Source organism: Amblyraja radiata, chromosome 1 (assembly GCF_010909765.2).
Source record: "Amblyraja radiata isolate CabotCenter1 chromosome 1, sAmbRad1.1.pri, whole genome shotgun sequence".
NCBI lineage: Eukaryota > Metazoa > Chordata > Chondrichthyes > Rajiformes > Rajidae > Amblyraja > Amblyraja radiata.
In genome coordinates this window covers 111,730,141-111,753,231 of record NC_045956.1, presented here as the reverse complement: position 1 = coordinate 111,753,231, position 23,091 = coordinate 111,730,141, and the positions used below count along the sequence as shown (strand labels likewise).

At 41.2% G+C, this 23,091-nt stretch overlaps 1 protein-coding gene across 2 annotated transcripts in view; it reads left to right on the top strand.

Annotated features, from left to right (window-relative positions):
- dlc1 (DLC1 Rho GTPase activating protein) overlaps positions 1-23,091 on the top strand; it is a 440,514-nt gene that overhangs the window by 17,801 nt on the left and 399,622 nt on the right. For both annotated transcript variants that reach the window (XM_033029199.1, XM_033029190.1), the window contains exon 2: positions 1,458-2,593. In XM_033029199.1, coding sequence (XP_032885090.1) covers positions 1,574-2,593 — 1,020 coding nt within the window. In that variant the 5' untranslated portion in view covers positions 1,458-1,573. The remainder of the gene's footprint in view (positions 1-1,457; positions 2,594-23,091) is intronic.

Genomic DNA, 23,091 nt, shown 5'->3' with positions numbered 1-23,091 from the left:
ACTAAAGTTTAGCAGGCATTTTGCCTACCGGTCGGTTTTCCTTGGTCCTGAAAACTCCAATGAGCCAATTAAAATGCCCGGTCAGCGAAGGAGATTGCCTACGGCTGCCCTCGACTGCCTGTAACTAAATAGCGACCCCACTCCACTGCACTACGAGTTAAAAAGAACCATGCCGACCAAATTTTACTTGCGGAAAATTTTTCAACATGCTGTAAAATCTTCCGCGACCTAGCTGAGGCTGCGAGTATGCGGGAACTGCCCTCGAGCTTGAAGGAGAGTTCCAGTTCCTCATAGGACCTCCTAGGACCACGTGTCGACCATGCTGTAAGTTTGAGTCGAGGGCAAACTTTTCTAAACTCGCAGATTACATCGCCGCAGTGGGACACCCCTTTAACCATCCACCTGCTTCTCTCTCTCCTTAAACCACCCTTACCGCTCCCTTACCTTGCTCTTTCTGCCCATCATCCAGCTCCTCTCAACCGCCAAGCAATCATCTCCTGGCCTCTGCCTAACCACCCTCTCTCCTCGTCATTCCAGCCCCCCTCCCTCCCCATCCTCAATTCAGATGCAGGGTTTCAGCATGAAGTATAAACAATGTATTTCCCACTCATCCCTCCCATAGATACTACTTGACCTGTTTAGTTCCTCCATTATTTTATGTGTTTTTTTTTAAGTAGGGTGGATAAGGAATATGGAGTGTGATGGGATGTTATATTTATCTGTTTATCATGGGTTTAAAATAGTTATTTAACTGTACTAGGAACTGAGCATAAGAAACTAATATTGGCAATGATATTTCTCATTCATTTGTAACACCAAGTAAAAAATATTAAACTAGAATAACTACACATTTTAAAATACTTATTTCTTAATTACATGTGACCACGTCTCCAGCAATAAAATCCGCATGTAATATCTAGACTACATTCTCCCCAAATCAAACGTTTTATGGATAAATAACTCTTGAGGGAAACATCAAGATGGTAATCTTCACATATATTGCATATATACCATTTAGAATTCAAAACATGTTTTTGAGAAATCTGAAAATAACAGTGGTGAGCAAAAATATGGTTGCAATCCACGTGTGCGTTACGATATAGTACTAATGCTATTTGTTTGAGACTTTGCAACTAATTATGTAGCAATTTTCAACTTTTCTCAGTCACGTTCATTTAAGTGCAAATAGGTTCTTTCTGGAAATGCATTCAAAATAGTGTTTTCTTCATACTTTTAATCCTTAAATGTTAAATGCTAACATTCTGAAATTGACAACGAAAGTCAAGAGACTTTCATCTTGTGAGTTGAAAGTCTTGAGATTCGTACACAAATTTTATAAGAGGCAATGTTTAGCATGTTACTATGAAGAAAACGATCTTGGCAGGCAACATTGAGCTTTATCAGTGTAGACACATATTTATCAGGCCTCTAAGACCATTCTTTTCTTTATAATACAGATTCTGTTAACATGGCTTTGAAGAACAGAAAACCTCAAATGGAGGGAGTCACTGGATCTCCCTGATCCTTTATTCCGTAGACTGAAGTACGCCTAGAAAAATCTAACTGGATTGTGATGACGTCTTTAGCTAATAAGAAAAGAAGCTGGGAAGACCATGTGACTAAATGGCCAGGATTTTCATTTGATTCTGTTAATTCTCGTGCAGACTGTTGTCATGGACTTGTGGCTGATAATCTAAAACCAAGTATGGAGAGCAATGAAATATCAAAACCAGACAAGGAGGAAAGGTTTTCCAGCATATCTTTACCAGAATGTTATCATAATTCTAATCTGTTTGGCCTTCAATCAAAGCAACTGTGTGGGCATAGAAGAGAAGTGGATGAAAATGATAACCATGAAAGTGAGGAGTACATCTTCTCATTAGAAGCGAGCACAGAGACTCTAGTCCATGTATCTGATGAAAACTCCGACCTCAGTTGTGAGGATGATAACAATGAGGGAGAAGGAAAGACCTCAGGGACTGAACAAGTTCCTACCAAGACTTCACCATTCAAAGAGATTGAACAAGTGACCAAGAATATTTCTGAGAATTCTGGAATTGACAACGAGCCCAATTTTGATTCGGTTCCCGAGGAAGGCACACATTGCGATGCGAAAACAAGTCAGCCTGAGCACCTGGAACCTTCAGAGCTATTAGTTCAGAGGAATTTATCGAAAAATTACCTGGATAAGGGTTTGGATGCAAGTATTCCAGCGGAAGAGCTTGTCCACACTGCAGTTGTTGCACAGCAGCGTAGGAAACATGAAGTGCTGAAAGATGAATACAATGGGGAGGAATCTAACGTTGCAGACGAATTATCACCTCATTCATGTCCTGCCGTTAACGGTAGCGACCAAACGACAGAGGTTGTCCCTGTGAATGGTGGTGCTGAATCACAGCCATGTTCTGTGGAGATTTTGGATCAACCCTTTCTGGAGGAAAGCACTCTGGAAGCTGGACATGCTGAGAATGGTTCAGATATTGGAAATACTACTGCAAATGTCTCAAAGCAAACACCCCAAATATTAAATCCACAGGAAAATACAAGTAATTATAATTCTCCAGATTGCCCCATAAAGCTCCGAAAAAGAAAGGTAAGAAATTAACTCTTCTAACTTACTTGTTGATTGACTATTACTTTAAATCATTTTTAATATTTTGATATTTAGCTATCTATGTTGCCTTATTTATTGCACGGTTGATCAGATATAAGGTTTGAGGTTAAACAAGAAAGGAAATTGTTCATTCACCATGTGTACATTATTTGATTGATTGATTGATTGATTCTTTTAATGATAAGAGACCACATATTGGGGCTAATATTAACTTTGGGAGATGGGGTAACACCCATGTTATTGAATTGGTTCCTGCATCTGATTGTCAATAGCATTGGTTGCTATGGAAGCAAAAACTGATGACTGTGAGGCTGCTTGGCTGATTCAAAGTTATCCAATTTACATCAAAGTTAACTTATTGTGAAAATTTGTCTGGATCAGTCTCTGTGTGTGCTAGTTTTATTCCAACGGTGATATGATTGGAACTCTGGAGCTATATCACATGGAACGTACGAAAATGGCCTAGCTAAGGACATTAAATGTAAGGTTTCTCTCTGGTACTTTGATCACCGGTCCTCAATGTCAGAGTTTGATGCACTCAGGGTTGGTCACATAGGAGTACAACAAATCTTCATCCTGCTATGACATAATATAAATCTCATTTCTAAGAGCCAGAAATGGAACAACTGCCTGACCAGCAGTTTCTATTCAAAACACAATGTTTGGAGTAATGCAGGCATCACAAATACAACCTGTCCTGCTAGGTTACTCCAGCACTTTGTGCTTTGCTAAAGATTCCAGCATCTGCAGTCCGTTGTGTCTTTGTTAGGATTTTCTGTTTTTATTATTTCACATTTGCAATATTTTGCTATTGCATCTTTCATTGCTGCCTTGCTAATTACATTTCTATCATTCAACTTCCAGCCCAAAATATACAGCTGATAATACTGCTGTAAAACGTATTATGATGGGGAGAAGGCAGGAATGGGTACTGATTGTGGATGATCAGCCATGATCACATTGAATGGCGGTGCTGGCTCGAAGGGCCGACTACTCCTGCACCTATTGTCTATTGTATTATAATGTGTGAAGTTCTTTGAATACACACATATATTCAAATATTCCTATTTAAATATTTCGTTTAATTTAGACCTTATTTCTGCACTTTCACTTCTTTATTAGCAATAGATTATTCTCTTTAAAACCTGTGTCATCTTTGGACTTTCTATTCTGTACAATTTCACAGTCTGTAATAACATTTAGTAATGAATCGAGTGGCTTTAGATTTTCCAACCTCAGACAATGCAAGTTCATTTATGTTGACTATAACTTTTAGATTATGGCCTGGCCTAGCATCCTCCACAAAGACTTTATAGCCATCCACACCAATCTGATTCTGGCACAGATACGCACGCACACAAACACAGTCCAATGAAGGACAAATAGTACCAATTTTCTGCTTTGAAAATAATCCACTCAGTCAGGCCCCTTTAAGATCCAAGTGCTTAAATAAGGTAATTCCCCTTTCATCTAAACCCCAAACTCTCTGAGAGAAACTCTCTGGCCTCTAATGATAAAACATCCCTCTCTTCCCTTGAATTAGTCCAGTCAATCTACTTTCTACCACCTCCAATGCCACTGTATACTTTATTTCTGAAAGAGGATCAAAATTGTACACAGTATTCCAAATGCATACTGGAACAATTGTAATAACATCCTGTATAACTGTACAAAACCTTCCAATTCGTAAGCTCCAACCTCTTCACTGCAAAGGCAACATGCTGCTTCCCTTCTTAACTACATGCTAACCTTTTGCGGTACGTGTACGAGAACACCAAGACCACTTTGAACCACTCATTTTCAGTCTTACTTCATTTAGATAATAATCCATCTTTTGATTCCTCTACCGAAAGTGCACAGCCTGACGCTACCCCAAATTAAACTCCATTTACCAGGTTTAGGTCCAATAACAATCTATCTGGATCCCATTTCAGAATAACAAAGTCCTCTTCACAACATGCCCTATTTTTGTTTTATCAGCAAATTTGGAAGTAACTTGGTGGCAATGGGTGTTTCATATATATGCAGCTTTTGTTCGTATAAGTATAAACAGAGATTTGCTTGGATGAGGGTAGACAAAAGCAGTTCACTTAATACGCACCCTATTCCCAGTCATGCACTCACTGCACCACTAACACAGTGGTAGCAGTTTGCACCATCTACAGGATGCACTGCAGCAACTCACCAGAGTCCTTGGACACATTTTCCAAACCCAGGACCTCTACCAGCTAGGAGGACAAGGGCAGCAAAAGCAGAGGAGTAACACCACCTGGAGGTTGCCCTCTAAGCCTCACACTATCCTGATTTGGAAATAGATCACCATTCTTTCACCATTACTAGGTTACAATCCTGGAACTTCCTGCCCAACAGCATTCTGCGTAGACACACACCTCTTTAGTGAGAGGGTAGTTAATCTGTGGAACTCATTGCCACAGAGGGCTGTGGAGGCCAAGCCAGTGGATAATTTTAAGGCAGAGATAGACAAATTATTGATTGGAATGTCAAGGGTTATGGGGAGAAGGCAGGAAAATGGGATTCGGAGGCAGAGATCAGCCGTAATTGAATGGTGGGGTGGACTTGATGGGCCAAATGGCCTATTTCTACTCCTATAACTTGTGAATTGTGAACTGCAGATCACAATGCAGCAGATCAAGAAGGCAGCTCACCACAACTTTCTCAATTAGGGCAGGGCAATCAAATCTTTGGCTCAGGCTGTGAAATGCACATGATTTGAAAGAATAGGAAAATGAAGGTCACAGATTTGGAAAGTATTATTGAAGCTGCCTAGGCAAGTTAAAGTCCAAGGATTTGCAGACCACAGGTTGCACTGACGTTTAAAGTTAATGGATAAAGTAGATGCTTTCTCCTGAATGGCTCCAGATGCACAAAAAAGCCACATCTCCAGGCTGCATAATAAGACTTTACCCTTCCTCAGTGATCAAAAGGTTAATTGACAACTCCTTCATCAGCCGACCTCTCAAACAACACTTAAAATTAGAAACCAAGACTTGCTGGTCATTCTGAGATATTAAGTGTCTTTAAAGAAATGTGGCCAGCATGTTGGTAATATGCAAACAAAGACATTCAAAGACTAGTGTGTTTTCTCGTCAATTCGAATGACAAACTCATGTTTAGTTGAGTTTGCAGATGCAAGGTGGAAACAGGTCCTTCGGTCCATCTAATCTCTGATGACTCAGTAGAAGTAATGAAGTAGTTTGAAGCACAATTTATGATTGGAGTGTATAATGGTTCCATGGTTTTTTGGGGATGATTTAAAAATCATTGTTGAATGCCAACCACAGCCACAAGATCAAAAGAATCAGAATGACGAGCTTCTGGTGTGCGTATGTTAGACAGGCATCAGTGAGAGTCTCCAATGACTTTTTAACATTTTGTTACCTCATCTTTTCTAATTTCTAGTGGAATTAATGGGCACAGGCATTACGAACAAATGGTTCTGCAAAGTTTTTGTAAATCATTTTCACTTATTTAAACTCTTGATGGACTCCACATCCTAAGTATAATTTTTGAAATAAAAACACATTTAACTGTGTTTACATTTATCAAATTGTAAGTGCTTACCTCTTTTGAATCAAGGGTTGTATTTAAAGCACTGCTTTAAATACTGTTCTGTTGGCATGCTTTACATTTGGCAAACACATGAACTTGTGAGGGGAAGAAAAGGATAAAGAAAAACTCTTAAAAGCAGAATAATGTCTAGTACAGTTGCACCAACAATGGTGCACAGAGCAAAATCACAAAACCCTTGTCCTTGTGATTAGGAATCAATAATTGCTCATATTTAATACATGGATAAAATTACATGAAGCACAATATTGCGTTGTGTGATCTGAATGGTCTACTTTGAACCAATTTAGTTTCCATTGTCAGCTGTCAAAATGAAGGATGATACTAGTGTTGAAAACATTGCCTGGAGTGGAAGAACAGCTAGTTTCAATTTCCGAGCCATTTTACAGCCAATGCTTATGCGGATTCAGGCTACATTTTTGTGTCATATCAGGGACTCATACTCTGAGGTTGCCAGCCTGTAAGCCAGACTTCATAAGAGTAAAGAACATATGATGGATTATTTCCTAACAGTGTTATTTCTCCTGTCCTGCTAAAATTGGATTTGCAGTATTTCATATCATAAGATGTAGTTTTTAAAAGTATATTTGAAGTGCATGTTTGCATTTAAATGTTATCCATTGAATATCCAAAGTAGTGAGTGCCTGGAGCGTGCTACCAGGGGTGGTGGTGGAGCAGATACCATAGTGGCGTTTTAAGAGGCCTTTGGATGGGCACATGGATGTGCAGAGAATCAAAGGATATGGATCATGTGCAGGCAGAATAAATTAGTTGAATTGGGAATCATGTTCGGCACGGACATTGTGTGACAAAGGGCCTGTTCCTGTTCTATGTTATATGTTCTCTGGATATTTACAATGGTCATTATCTAAATGTTTACTTATTTTAGTGCATCATTTATCATTTGGGGATTTCTAGAATTAAGCTGTTTTAATACAGAAGTTTACATTACTCGGTAAATAACACTGGTTGCTATTAATTCTGTCCTTTATACTCGAATAAAGGACTACTTAAAAATTGAGTGTTAACAATGTATTATGGAAGTTCGATATGTTAATCTAATATAACAAAGTAGCAAGAGCAGAAGTTAAGAACTCTGCTTTAAATAAGTTCAAGCAGTTTTTTTTTTAAAGCATAAAGCTAACAGACGAAGGACTTTGAAATGACTAGCATAAATGGGTTCAAGGTCCCCCCCAGTTCAGCTTGTTGAAAGAGCAAGGATTTACTGGCTTGGCAAGAACCTGATAGGGAGAGTTGAAACCAGTCAGAAATGGGGTAAGCTTGCAGGTGACCTGATAGAAGTTAAAAAAATTATGAGAGGCCTAGGTAAAGTAGATGGTCCACTTTTTCCAAGCGTGGAAATGTCACATACTAGAAGGCATAGGCTTAAGACGAGAGGAACAGTTTAAAGGAGAATTATGAGACAAGTTTTTTTTTTTACACAAATGGTTTTAAATGCCTGGAACACGTTGCTGGAGGAAATAGCAGAAACAGATACGATGGGTAACATTGATGAAGCATTTAGAGAGAGACATAAATAGGCAAGGCACAGCGGGAATAGTCCTCGCCCAGGCACATGAAATTAGTTAGATTGGCATTATGGTTGGTGCAGATGTGGTGGTCCAAATGGTTGATACTGTGCGAAACCGCTCCATGTTTCTTTGTTGAAGAAGGGTTCTGACTTGAAACGTCACCTATATATGTTCTCCAGAGATGGTGCCTGCACTACTGAGATACTCCAGCACTTTGTGCCTTTTATTGGAAACCCAACATCTGCTGTTCATTTTGTCTTTGTTTGTTTATTGTTAGGCCTGACATTTTTGTTTTCCCCTTCTGACCACCAAATATTCTTATATCCTTGTATTTGGAGTTTTATTAAGCAACCTTAGTGGACAAGATCATTTTGCCTATTTGGTAATTTGAAAGCAGCAGGTTTAGATATACAGGTAGTATGAAATCATATTATTGATTATCAAAGATGACACAATTTAGCATGTACACATTTCAGATTTTCAGCATTCTAAATTGATAACAAATCCTGGTGGACAAGAATATTTACATTCTAACATAAGCTACTTATCAATTATGCAAAGGAAGTATAATGCTGCTAATTACCTGGAAAGTTACAAATTCTTTGGATGTGTTGCTTGAACTGCTGGTAGGAATTCATTTCCTGTTAATGCAAAATTGTTCTGAAGTTGTTTTTTATCTTATTCTTATTGAGTTACAGAATTAAGTTGAATCTTTTGCTTTAATCTGATCAATAATACTGTAATTATTTAAATAGTTCCTCCTTTCAATTTCTCAATGGCTTCATAGAATCTTAATCTAACCATTGTAGTCAAATGTGTCCCCTGCATCGAAACAAAATGCTAGTTCATTTTGTACATGTTACAAAAATAAGCTTATTTGAAAACAATTTTGACAAAGGGTATTTGTTTTAGGTTTCTCAAGACGAACTATTAAATAAAAGCAGTAATAGTCTGGATTTTGCAGCTGACCGGTTAAAATGCCGATGTTAACCTGGAAGCCAACTTGCTATATGATGACAGTTCCTCTGTCAGAGACGAAACCTGGAATCGCAGCAGAGCCTTCAGGGAAGAAACCTTATCACATGAGCAGAGGAAGGAGAGAACGGATTGCTATAAAATATGGCCTGTCCATGATTATGCTGAGAAAGCTAAGAACTAAATAAAATACATCCATGGTTTACCCACCCATTTAAAACTCAACCTTTCCAATGTGTAGAATATAATTTAAAGAATGTCCCGAAAGTTTCAAAACAAAACCGTACTGCTAAAACCAATTTTAATAAAATACATTAAAACTTGCCCTGCAGCTATTCCGCTCCATGCAGATGAATGGAGACTGTGTTCAAGTTGTTTGTGCAGATTCCCCAGTGCAGTTGCTGGGGACTTGCCACACGTTGGCACCCTGCAGTTTGACTCCATGAGGAGGCCATCAGAGCACAAAGGAGAAAAGCCCTGGCAAACAGTTATTCGGAAGGAAGCTCAGATGTTCCACAATTGTGCAACCTATGTAGCAATAGCAAACCTGATGATGATGATACTTTATTGTCACATGTACCTCTAAACCTAGGCACAGTGAAAATCTTTGTTTTGCACACACTCCAATAAAACATGGAGGCAGCATGGCACAGGTGATGGAGTACCTTTTCATGGAACTATCACCATTTTCTGAGTAATCCAAGCCAGACTTAAGCATATTTTCTCAGGTTTTTTGATGGATATCTAGGTTGACAACAGTGCAAATCATCTGCCCTGAGGCATTTTCAAAGGGTTTGTGAGAACCTCATGCGCAGGATCTTGCAACACCTAGCACAGTTGGGGACGACTCTGAGAGTTTGCCTATTTATTCTCACATCCAGCTTCCTACCAATAATCCTATGATGTTGCTTTGTGGGGGTTTTTTTAATGATTTTGGTTGCTTTTTGAGGGAGCACCTCCCGCAGATCCCTTTGATGGTGAGGGCGGGGGTCATAACCCATGATAAACCGGACATTGAATAACAATATCTGCAACTTCCTTTGTTCCTGGGTATTGAGTTGCCAAACTAGCCCGTAATGCAACCAGGCATGTCATAAACACAACTGCATTTCACAACTGTATATCACATTAGTAATTGCTCAACCAATCACATTTTTCACTCTCTCAACCCCCTCATCCCCCTACAATCAGTCTGAAGAAGGGTGTCAACCTGAAATGTCATCTATCTATGTCCTCGAGCGCATTTTGCGCCTTTTTGAATGTCCAATATGCCGCCATTACGTCTGACCATTCGGGAATACAAGCCTCCTTTATCTTCTGTACAATGTCAGGAGGTGTTTCAGCTGTGGAGAACATTGCCACCGAGCAGTCTCTGCCTACAACCAGCACCCACACATTCCCGCAGAAATCATGGGTCAGCATTCAGGAGCATGAACCTTGGTTGTTTATTGAGAGAGTCCTAGCATTGCCACGGATGAGATTAACATACAGGATTTTACTTCGGAGTCACGTGAGTGACTACGTGAAGAACCCGTCCAGCACGCATGTGCGACATGAGCGTTCCCGCAGTGCAACAGCGACGAACGGGAGTACAGGCGCTCCCGCTAGAAGTTTAAAAAGACGGACCGTCAGGTAAGTAACTTACTCTGAGGTCGTAAATTCCCAAACCTTGTTCTGTTTTGTGCACTCCAGAAAAATGAACAAGGCAAAACAGGGAAAGAAGGTCGCTCCCCATTCGACTCCAACAGAACAGGAGCGCTCCATCAGTGGGGGGCGATCAGCGGCACCTGGACCGCACAGGCTGCGGTCCACAATTACCGATTCCGAACCGAGCCCAGTACCGCTAGCAAATCCTGACCAACAGCAGCGGACTGGAGGCAAGACAAAAAGGAAATCGGACCAGCCGGTAATCTCCGATGACTCCGACGAGGAAGACTCGCCGCCCGAGAGCGGCAGAGGTAGCCGCCTGAGCCGCATGGAAAGGCTCATGGAGCAAATGCTCCAGCGAGACTTGCTTCGGGAGCTGGGGCAGTCTCGCCAAGGGAGTACAGGCACTCCCGCACCAGTGCATTACAATGCACTGGCCATCGCTTCTCCCTCAGCCGAGGGCAGCGTTGGCGACCAGGGCTGGGCTGGTCAGGAACAGGGGGTCACTGGCCGAAGATGTCGGGAGTATGCACGAGGTACAGGATCAGGAAGAGCTGCTGGGTGTGGTAAACCGCTACGTGGCTACACCACGAGCGGGGCGGCCATTGCAGCCAAAACTAGCGGCCAGCGTTGATTACCTGTCCTTCAAACCCCTACAAGAACAGGTAGTCAATGAGGCATTGGAACTCTACTCGCCTCCGGAGAACTGCATTTCACTCAACGTACCCGCCGTCAACAGCCAAATCTGAGGGTACGTTGGGCAGGGTATCCGAACCCAGGAACTGAAATTGCAGCGCATACTAAAGCTCCTGACGTCAGCTATCACATCCTATGCTTGTTCCGTGGATGGGGTGGACATGACCACCAATCAGCAAGACACCCTGGCTCTGCTGTGTAATACTCAGTACGAGATCAATAACCTCCGCAAAGAGGCAATAAGACCTGCCCTCAACCCCAGATTTGCAGGACTGTGCAAAACACCGGCCTCAGAGCCACAGATCCTGCTATTTGGAAAGGACTTGTCCAAACAAGTCAAAGATCTAGAGGAAGAGTCAAAAGCATTCGGCCTCATGAGGGCAGGCCCCGGAACGAGCAGACCCACAAAACCCAGACGGCAGTACCTCACCGTGTCCACCAGTCGACGTCAACCTCATGGGACTGGTGAAAGCTCGGGGTCCGCATACCATCCCCGAAAGCCTTTTTTAGGCCAGGGCCCAGAGCGGACCCCACTCCGACAGATGAAAAAACCGAAGAAAGGAACACACCCATAACTATGGAGGTAGGTGGGTCTGGTTCCTACCAGCATATAAAAAGTGGGGGAACTGTACTAACAGGGGGGAGATTACACCTGTTCATGGAAGCATTGAGGACTATCACAAATGATAGTTATATATTTAACAGTATTCGTGGATATAAAATAGAATTTATTCAAGAAAAAATGCCACCAATTCAGCATGCACCCCAAAGGGCCTTTACCCTCTCAGTTAAAGAAAAACTAGAGGGTCAAGCAGAACTGGTGAGGTTACTTACAAAGGGTATCATTGAGAAATCTAAACATGAACCTTTGGAATTTGTCTCAAATATATTTACCAAAAACAAAAAAGATGGTGGATGTCGCATCATCATTGACTTCACTGCACTAAATACTTTTGTTAAGTATATACATTTCAAAATGTCAACATTTGTAACTGCCAAACAACTGATTTCCAAAGGATACTTTATGGCAAGCATCAATTTAAAAGATGCCTACTATTCAATACCCATTCAAAAGGATCATCGTAGATACCTGAAATTTACCTGGATGGGGCAACAATGGCAGTTTAAAGCGTTGCTTAATGGCTTAACATCAGCCCCAAGACTATTTACCAAGATATTAAAACCAGCCTTGGCAATATTAAGAAAACAAAAACATATTGTCATGGCATATCTTGATGATATCTTAATAGTAGGCAAAACCATGGAATTGGCTAAATCAGCTGTGATAGCTACCAAACAATTGTTTGAAACCTTGGGATTTGTCTTACATCCAAATAAATCTAAGTTGACGCCATCCACAACTATGGACTATCTGGGATTCACAATTAACTCAGTCCACATGTCTGTAACTTTGCCAAAAGATAAATCAGCAGAATTGGCACAGACGTGTAACAATTTAATGGTTAGCAATCGACCAACCATCCGACAAGTGGCAAGAGTAATTGGCAAAATAGTAGCAGCATTTCCAGCTACACAATTTGGACCTTTGCACTATCAAAACTTACAAAGAGCAAAAGTGCAAGCGTTAAAACGACATGCAGGTCACTTTGACCGAACCATGAAATTACCCATTGAAGCAATATCAGAGTTACAATGGTGGATAGAGAACATTTGGCATAGTTCCAGTCCTATCATCATCAATAACCCAACATTAACTATACAAACAGATGCCAGTGCTCAAGGCTGGGGAGCAACTAATACCATATCCAGCACAGATGGTAGATGGACTAACCTAGAATCATCTTTACTACAGACACTGTATAATTTATTTGGAAATGTTGGGTGCGTTTTATGGTTTAAAAGCATATTCTACAAACATGCACCACTTGCATGTTCGTTTACAGATTGATAATACCACGGTGGTGGCCTATATTAACCATATGGGCGGGATAAAATCGATATCATGTGACAATCTGGTCAACATAATCTGGCAATACTGTGTCGATAGACATATTTGGCTATCAGCAACTTACCTACCAGGTAAGCTAAATACAGTGGCAGACACCAGGTCACGCAAGTTCAATGATAACACCGAATGGATGTTAAATCCTAAAGTATTTGCTGAAATTACAAAGCAATATGGCACACCAGATATCGATCTATTTGCATCCCGACTAAATCACCAGGTACCAATGTATGTCGCTTGGGAACCAGACCCTGAGGCAGCAGCGATAGATGCATTCGCACTGGACTGGGGGAACTATTTCTTCTATGCCTTTCCCCCCTTCTGCCTCATCAGTCGGGTACTATGCAAAATACAGATGGACTCTGCTTCAGGTATTTTGATAGTACCCGACTGGCCTACACAGCCATGGTTCCCAGTGGTCCTCGACATGGTCATTGAAAATCCAATTACCATTCCCAGTAGTCCAGACCTATTGACTCACCCGGTGTCACGCATAAGTCATCCATGCCATGACAGAATAAACCTACTGGGTTGCAGATTCTGAAAAGACCACTGCTGGGCCTGGGATTGTCAAACACGGCCATCAACACGATGACAGCGTCCCACCGTATATGTCCACCAGGAAACAATACCTATCGAGCATAAGGAAGTGGGAAACATAATGCTCGAAACCAGGGACAACATATTCATCAACAACCGTAACTAATGTACTGGAGTTCCTGGCCGGCCTTCACCATAATGAAGGACTGAGCTACAGCACCATCAATAGCGCCAGAAGTGCTCTGTCAGCCTACTTAAAACAGGCACCAGGACAACAGGCCATAGGGTCTCACCCGCTGGTGGTCAAACTAATGAGAGGGATATTCAATTCCAACCCCCCAAGACCTAGGTACACCAAGATCTGGGATGTCAGTGGAGTCCTGACATACCTAAGAGGATGGTCACCAGCCAGATCTCTCACCCAGGAACAGCTAACCCTGAAAACGGTCATGCTGATGGCATTAGTCTCAGCACAAAGGGTCCAGTCCCTTCACTTACTTCGACTGGATAACATGGTCAATACACCAGACCGTATAACATTTACTATTCAGGAGCTGGTAAAGCAGAGCAGGCCAGGAACTTCAGGCCTTGTTATGGATTTCCGGGCGTACCCACCTGACCCTCGGTTATGTGTCATGACTCATTTACTCGCAAGCAGGTACTGGGAGCTGCTGGAGTAGATACTGACGTTTATACATCTCACTCCACCAGGGCAGCATCCACATCGGCGGCTAAATGGATGGACATGCCATTGGACCACATCCTGGCTACAGCGGGGTGATCCATGGAGAAAACATTCCAAACGTTCTATGATAAGCCGTTAGCAGAACCTGTTTTATTTGCAGAAAGAGTTTTAGAATCTGCAAACATATAATTTAAGCCCGGGGGAGCATTATTTTCTTTTTGTTATTGTTAAATAAATACCATTATTGTTTTACAAACAGATTCATGGTTGATTACGATAACATACTTCCTCCCTTGGATGACTTCGGCAGCGAGTGAAGTATGAACTGTTACACTGTTTGAAATCACAGAGCTTTAAAATCTTCACGTAGTCACTCACGTGACTCCGAAGTAAAATAGTAAGATTAAACGAGAATTTACCAGTTTGAAGTTTGATCTGTATTTTATGAGGAGTTACGATGAGGGATTACGTGACCTCCGCTCCCACCCTCAATTATAGAGATCAACTGATAACTTAGTTCTCCTTGTCTTTACTATGTTTATTTCAATTATTGTGTTGTTTCTGTGATTCCACACCGCTGCTTTGAAGTATGTCGCGCATGCGTGCTGGACAGGTTCTTCACGTAATCCCTCATCGTAACTCCTCATAAAATACAGATCAAACTTCAAACTGGTAAGTTCTCGTTTAATCTTACTATTAAACTAGTAGGATCACACTTAAACCTATTCCAGAGATCACAGTACAGTATATAGAGTAAACACTATATATTTCGGTCTGAAGAAGGGTCTCGACCCGAAACATTGCTTATTTCCTTAGCTCCATAGATGCTACCTCACCCGCTGAGTTTCTCCAGCATTTTTGTCTACCTTAGTAAACACTTTCAATGATTTTGGAATTTTTTTTAAAACGTAAAAGATGGGATATTGTACAACTGGCTAAAATGACTGAAGGACATTAAGAGGGTGATATTGTCCACAATCAAGATATTAGATAGATAACAAATTACGTAGAATAAAAAGATCACAAAAAATCCCTTCAGCCAAACCTGCCTATGTTGCTCAAAAGACTCCTTTCATTTTAGCTTCCTCGTCTCACATTTGCTCCCAGGAAGAAAGAAAAACAAACTTGCCTTTACAATGAATTCCTCACTTTAAGGATCTCTTAAAGTGGTTTATGTCCAGTGAAGTATTTTTGAAATGCAGTTATTTTTGCAATTTGAGAAATCACAGAGCACACTTCCATAAATAATTCAGTAATAATCTTCTTTCCTTACATTTGGTGATGGACATAAATGGCCTGTACACAAGGGATAAAACTTTTTTAAATCCCAAAGGGATAAGTTATGCTACGCCAAAGCCGCAGACAGGATCTTAGTGTCATACAACGTGAAAACAGGCCCGTTGGCTCTCTCAATTTGGCCATGCCAATCAGGATGCCCCATCTAAGCTAGTCCAATGTTTATCCAATATCTCTCTCGATCTTTCCTGGCCATGTAAATGGCTAAATCTCTTTCAAATGCTGTTATTGTGCCGACCTCAACCTATTTTCTCTGGCAGCTTGTTCCATATACCAACCACCATCTGTGAAAAAGTTGGGTTTCAGACTGCCATTAAATATTTTTCCTAATCTTAAATTTATCCCCTCTAGTTTTTGATTCCCTTATTCTGGGGAAAAGATTTAGTGCATTCATGTTATTTATTCCTCTAATGATTTTATATGCCTTTATAAGATCAGCCTCCTGCACTCCAAGGGATTAAGTCCAAACCTGCACAGCCTCTCCATGTAGCTAAGGCTCTCGAGATCTAGTAACATACTTGTAAATTTTCTATGCAGTCTTACCAGTTTGCTTGCATCTTTCCAGTTCAATTCAGTTTATTGTCACGTGTACCAAGGTACAGTGAAAAGCAGGTAGATCAAAGTTGAATACAATATTCGAAGTGCTGCCTCACCAACATCTTGCATGACTGGTCCCATTTATCCAACAACCTGGAGCTATCGCAATAACCAAGAGCTCAATGCTCTTAAGACAGCAGAATTGATTGTAGACTTTAGCTCCCCCTCCTCTCCCCCCACTCACCATCAACAACACCACAGTCACATATATGGAGTAATTTAAGTTCCTTGGAACCATCATCTCCAGGGACCTTAAATGGGAGGCCACCATCACAGTCAAAAAGGCCCAACAGAGGATGTACTTCCTGCGGCAGCTGAGAAAACACAATCTGCCACAGGCAATAATGGTCCAGTTTTATACTGCCATCATAAAGTCTGTCCTCACCTTCTCCATCATGGTCTGGTTTGGCTCAGCCACCAAACATGACATCCGGAGGCTGCAGCACATCGTTCAATCAGCTGAGAAGGTTGTTGGCTGCAACCTTCCCCTCATTGACGAACTGTACACTGCAAGGCCCAGGAAGCGAGCGGGTAAGATCATCTCTGACCCCTCTCACCCTGGCTGCAAACTCTTGAAGCACTTCCCTCTGGAAGGCAACTCTGGATTGTCAAAGCCATCACAGTCAAACATAAAACAGCTTTTTTTCCACGGCCAGTAGCTCTGCTCAACAACCAAAAGTTTGTAGCCTCCTTTTGCTCTAGGATTTTATTTCATACTTCACATGTTTAAATTATAATGTTTTATTCTTAATTGTTTACTGTATATTGTGTTGTTACTTGCGAGCAAAACACCAAGGCAAATTCCTTGTATGTATTCATACTTGGCTAATAACATTTATTCAATTCAATTCATTTATTCAATTTTCCCACCTTGGTTTAACAATGCATCCAAGATGCGGTCCCTATAAAATGCGACTTTCTCCCCGTTCTGCAAAGGAATATCAGCCCAGATCTTTCCTAGCAATTCACCAAAGTCTGAATTGACCCCAAACCAAATGACTGTGAACTTTGTAAGGATTTGACCTGCTGGTTGGTGGTTGACGCAAATGGGATCAAGATGAGTGACCAGCGAACAATCAGTTTGTGCCTGAACCAAAGTATAGACGAGGCTCCAGCCAATTAATGGTCAGGAAAGGCCTTTAATGTACAAACTAAATGAGTGCAAGATATAAATCAGATGAGGGAAGGAACTGATGGAAATAATGAGGAGATTGATAGGTGGAACTGAGACAAATTAACAAGTAACAACATTACTGTACCTGTCCTGTCTGCTTAAATTTGGAAATATCAATGAATTGCTGTAGTAGAAACTATTCCTAGAAGTAAGCTATTAAAAAAACAATTGTAGAGAAATTAAATGATTTAAAATGAATGAAACAGGTAATTACATTTTATAATCTACAGACCTATCTCCAAAATTGTGTTATTGGTAATTTCTCTCTTGTTTTCTTTTTCTCCCTCCCTTCTCTCTATATCTCTGTCTTTCAAAAAATCTATGAAAAATAAACAAATAGAAGCTGTGTTAATATGTAATTGATAAACAAATTGTGTTTTGGTTATGATATGTATATGCTTCTAATAAAAACATTTATTTAAAAAAATGAATGAAACAGAAACAGCAGATTAAAAATGCAAGGGATGAAATATTTCAAAAGTTATCACAGAAAACAACACACAGGAGAAAATATCTGCTCCATGGTGAATGATAGCAATCAAAAACCAACCACCATATCATCAGAACATATCTTCAATACTAATATTTTAATACATCTTGCATGCACAATAGCCCATTACAAACTGAATGGTAAAAAGAAAAATCCTAATTGAAGAAAGGACGTAACAAACGCCATCCTGTTGAATGACAATATGCAAATTGGAGGGTCAGCACCTCATATTTCACTTGGGCAGCTTGCAAACCAGAAGTATGAATATTAATTCATCTAAATTTAAGTAACCCTTGCTTTCCATCTTTCTCCATCCCTCCCCCACCCTAGTTCTCCGACTAGTTTCACTTTCCTTCTGATTAATTTTATTGATTGTATTTCTCCTTGTCAACTTCACCTCAGCAAACAATGAACCACTCTTCATTTCCTTATCATCGTCTGCTTCGATCTGTCGTATTCACATCTCACCCTTCCACAAATGTCTGGCCTCCCTCTCTCCGACTCTCAGTCTGAAGAAGGGTCTCGACCCAAAGCGTCACCCATTCCTACTCTCCAAAGATGCTGCCTGTCCCGCTGAGTTACTCCAGCATTTTGTGTCCATCTTCTGTGTAAACCAGTATCTGCAGTTTCTTTCTACAAATTACAATATGATGTTGGATGTGGGAGAGAGAAGGGAATCTACATTTTCACAAAGAACGGTCATAGTTTGAGATTTCGATACAAAATCAACATTACTAGTATTTAACATAAACTCTAGTGTAAATGTCAAATCTGTTACTTTTTATTATCATTCAAATTATTTTTTTAGGCTTAGCTAATTGAAACCAGTTCTAAACATAGGCAAATTACCCATTGAAGCCTTCTTCCAAATTTAAACATTTTTTCTCGTAACTTTTCTCTTCTTTTATATCATTAACAGAGATCAGAATAGTAGTCCATATATTGGGGATAAATACAGCAGGAGATGTAACGCCCGGGAAAATTAATGCTTTTAATGTATTCTTCATACCAAAGACATGTCAATGTCTGCCAAATTGTAGTATCCAAGATTTATTACAAATCTGAATTGGTGTTGTTAGTACTGGGTGTAGTGAGACCACAAGAAATAAATTAATTACTGGTGCAGACACAGTAACTACAGATGCTGCAATCCTGAGTAAAACACGAAGTGCTGAAGTCACTCAGTGTATCAGGCAGCATCTCTGGAGGACATGGATAGATGACATTTCGGGTTCAGACCCTTCTTCAGACTGAAGACACAAAATATTGTGTCCATATCCATGTCCTCCAAAGTTATTGCCTGACCCGCTGAGTTACTCCGCCACTTTTTCAATCGCTGGTGGTCTTGTATTATGTTAATTGTGGTAAAGTTGGAAACATACATCTTGCACTAATTTAGCCCATGGATAATTGCAATGCTGATATAGCATTACAGTTAAAAAGATGTTCAATAATTGTCAACTGTGACATGATCAAAACTGATGAAAAACTACAAAAGCAACCATACAACGATCTGCATACAATGATCTACGTTCATTTGTTATCCATTTACGATGCAATGGGACAGTAAACAGAGATTATGTCTTTATGTATATTTTTACTTTTGGCCAATTTTGGAATTATAAGCATCATAGACACCTTGTAAAAGAGGTTGGTGAAATCTTAACATAATTCAAACTACATATTTCTGGATGGCAAAAAGAACTATCCTAATTTTGTCCTGGCCTCCTCCATTGCCAGAGTGAGGCCACATGCAAATTGGAGGAACAGCACCACATATTATGCTTGGGTAGCTTAACACCCCAGCGATATGAACATCAAATTCTCTCATTTTAAGTATCTTCTATTAACACTCCCCTCCCCTCCTCCCTTTCCCCCTTCCTCCACCCTGGTTGTTGAACCAGTTCCACAGCTCTCCACATAGATCCCTCTAGAGATCATACCTTCCCTGGCCAACAATGGGCCTCCCTGCCTCAAGTCACTTGTTGCTGACCCAGTAGGTCCTCGCCTTCCCGCCTTCCCGCCTTCCCACCTTCCCGCCTTCCCTTCCCCCCCCCCCACCTCCTACTTTCAGTCTGAGGAAAGGTTCCAGCCTGAAACGTCACCTATACATTTCGTCCAGAGATGCTGCCTGACTCACTGAGTTACTCCAGCACTTTGTGTCTATCTTTGGCATAAACCAACATTGACAGTTCTTTGTTTCTGTGTCATAATTGTGATGTGGATTTGCAATCTTTGTCTTGGAAAATGGAAAAGTTCCTGGTCACCCTGTTGGTGCTGTACAAACATTGCTGAGGTAATTGTATACACAGTGAGGTACATCTGTATTCTGTATCTGGCTTGTGCACCTGGTTTCAGGGCATTAGCATGCAGATTGGGTGCCAAAGGTGGAAAGGCTTCATGGCATCATCTTGGTAAACATAAATAAACAAGTTGTAATAAGTTTTATTCCACCAGATGCAATTTGATACAGTTGGCAACTGCACCGCATTTCTTCCAGAATCTTGTTAAATCATTTCTGGCAAGGGAAAGAAAATGCCCTTTTGTAGTGTGTACATGTGTTTGAGACTCTGCACAATGTAGATCGAATAATTTGGCAGACTTTGCTGAACAATGTGGCTTGGGGCTTGTATATCAAGTATGGGTTCACGGTATTATAATCTGCAAGTACAAATTTGGTGCTCAATGGTTATTGAGTGCAATGCAAGGATACAGAAAACATCCACCCATCTGCCCAACACCCTCTGTCTTTGTTGTTTCTTCATCTCCCTAAGTGCATGTACATTTACTTCAGAAATAAATGTTAATCTTTCTCTTTCATTGGATTATTAAAGGTATATCACATGTATTTACAATGTGCAAGGGAGGAGAATAATTTACAAGGGGGGAGAATAATCAGAAAGGAAGAGTAGCAATGATGAATGGAAATCAGGAGGATGATAAGTGAGAAGGAATCAATTGGGAGGGGAAAATTTAGATTATTTTCCTGCAGTGCTTGTGGTGACAAAGTTGGTAGACAATGCTAGCAGCATGAGTGAGATTTCTAGACGGGTTTTATGCTGCACATGCCGAGGTGTTTGCATATTTAATCTCTGCCTGGGGAGATTACATGAATGAATTTAAGTTTCCCAACTGGACTGCTTGCCTGAGACAAGATGTCATCTGCATTAAAACATTTTTTGTTTTGCAATTATGTTGAACAAAATATTGCTGATGTAGGGAATTAAATCATTTGGGAGTGGGTGGAAAAAATTCTTATTGCTTGCTTATGCAATTTGTAAAAGTTAAGATCACCATCTGAACTGTTTTAAAAGCTGCCTAATAGTTTTCATTTAATTTCCACAAACTTACACCTTTGACTATGCCAGGAGATTGCAGGCAGCTGCAGGACCAATAAGATTGTCAGGGTAGGGGATTTTAAATTTGCCAATCAATATAGATTTTTCATAATGCAGAAGGTTTAGAACAAGCGTAATTTGTCAAATGTGTTCAGGAATGTTTCCTCAGGCAATATGGAGAAGGAATGCTTGACCTAATCTTAGGAAATTGGGATGGGCAAGTGGTTGATGTGTTTGCGGATGAACATTTTGGGACCAGCAACAACTGTTCTATTAGCTTTAAGATAGTTATGGATAAGGCAGGCCAGGCCCACAAAAATTGGGGCAAGGCCAACTTTGATGGTAAGAGACAGGGACTTGCTCTAGTTGATCGGAGCAGGTTGTTTGCAGGTAAAGGAACGTCTGGAAAGTGGGATGCTTTTAAAAGTGTGGTGACCAAAGTTCAGGCCATGTGAATTCCTGTTAGAGTGAAGGGCAAGACAGGTGGGCACGAGGAAGCTTGGATGACAAGAGAAATTGAGGTTCTGGTCAATAATAAAAAGGAGGCATGGGGCAGGTATAAGCAGCTGGGATCAAGTGTATCCCTGGTGGAGTTTCAGAGACTGAAGAGCCCGCTAATGAAGGAAATCAGGAGGGCAAAAAGGGGACAGGAGATAGCTCTGACAAAATATTAAGGAAAATCCCAAGAGTGTTATAGGTACCTTAAGGGGAAAAGGATAACCAGAGAGAGAATACGGCCTTTCAGGAATCAAAGCAGTCATCTCTATGTGGAGCCACAGGAGATGGGCAAGATTCTCAATGAGTATTTCTCCCCTTTTTTTACCGTGAAGAAAGACAAAAAGACCGGGTAACTTGCGGCAGTCAATGGAAGTGTGTTGAGGGCAATCAGTCATACGTTCGAGGAGATGATAAATGTCCTGACGTGAATGAATGTAGACAAATCTCCTAAGCCTGATCAGATATATCCAAGGACACTATGGAAGGCTAGAGAAGAAATTACAGGTACCCTGGCTGGGATATATGAGTCATCATTAAATGCAGGTGAGGTGCTGGTAGACTGGAGGGTGGAAAATGCTGTGCCTCTAGTCAAGAAAGACTGCAAGGAAAAGCCAAGGAACTATAGGCCAATGAGCGTAACATTGGTGGTCGGAAAGTTACTAGAGAGTATACTCCCCTCAGACCACCTCTCATGAATCCAACTCCGCCAGGATGGAGCCAACCTTCGTGATGAGTTTGTTGACCCTATTGGCGTCCACAGCCTTCGCCCTGCTGCCCCAGCACACAGCAGCGAAGAAGATGGCACTGGCTACCACCGATTGGTAGAACAAAGTCGTCGACTACACCTCTGTATTCAGGTTCCCTCCCCTCAGTAATGCAGTCCACAATTGCAGAGTCATCTGAAAACTTCTGCAGGTGGCAGGAGTGTGAGTTATAACTGAATTTTAAAGGTGGAGATGGTAAACAGGAAGGGAGAGAGGACTGTCCCCTGTGGGGCCCCTGTGTTGCTAACCACCATGTCCGAGACACAGTTCTATAACCTGACATATTGTGGTCGTCCAGTCAGGTAGTTGGTGATCCAGGACACCAATGGAGCATCCACCGGCATCTTCGTCAGTTTGCTTCCTAACAGTGCAGGCCGGATGGTGTTAAAAGCGCTGGAGAAGTAAAAAAACCTGACTCTCACGATGCTTCCTGGCTTATCCAGGTGAGTGGGTGGATGATCCGCAACCCCCATTTTGTTTGGTAAGCGAACTGCAGGGGGTCCAGGTAGGGTTTAACCAGGTGTCACAGGTGAGTGAGCACCAGCCTCTCCAGGGACTTCACGGTGTATGAAATTAGCACCACCGGTCTGTAGTCATTGGAGGAGCTGGGGCGCGTCCTCTTTGGTACAGGAACCAGGAGGACTGAGGGACTGATTCTGAGGGATAAGATAAAAAATACATTCAGGTAGCC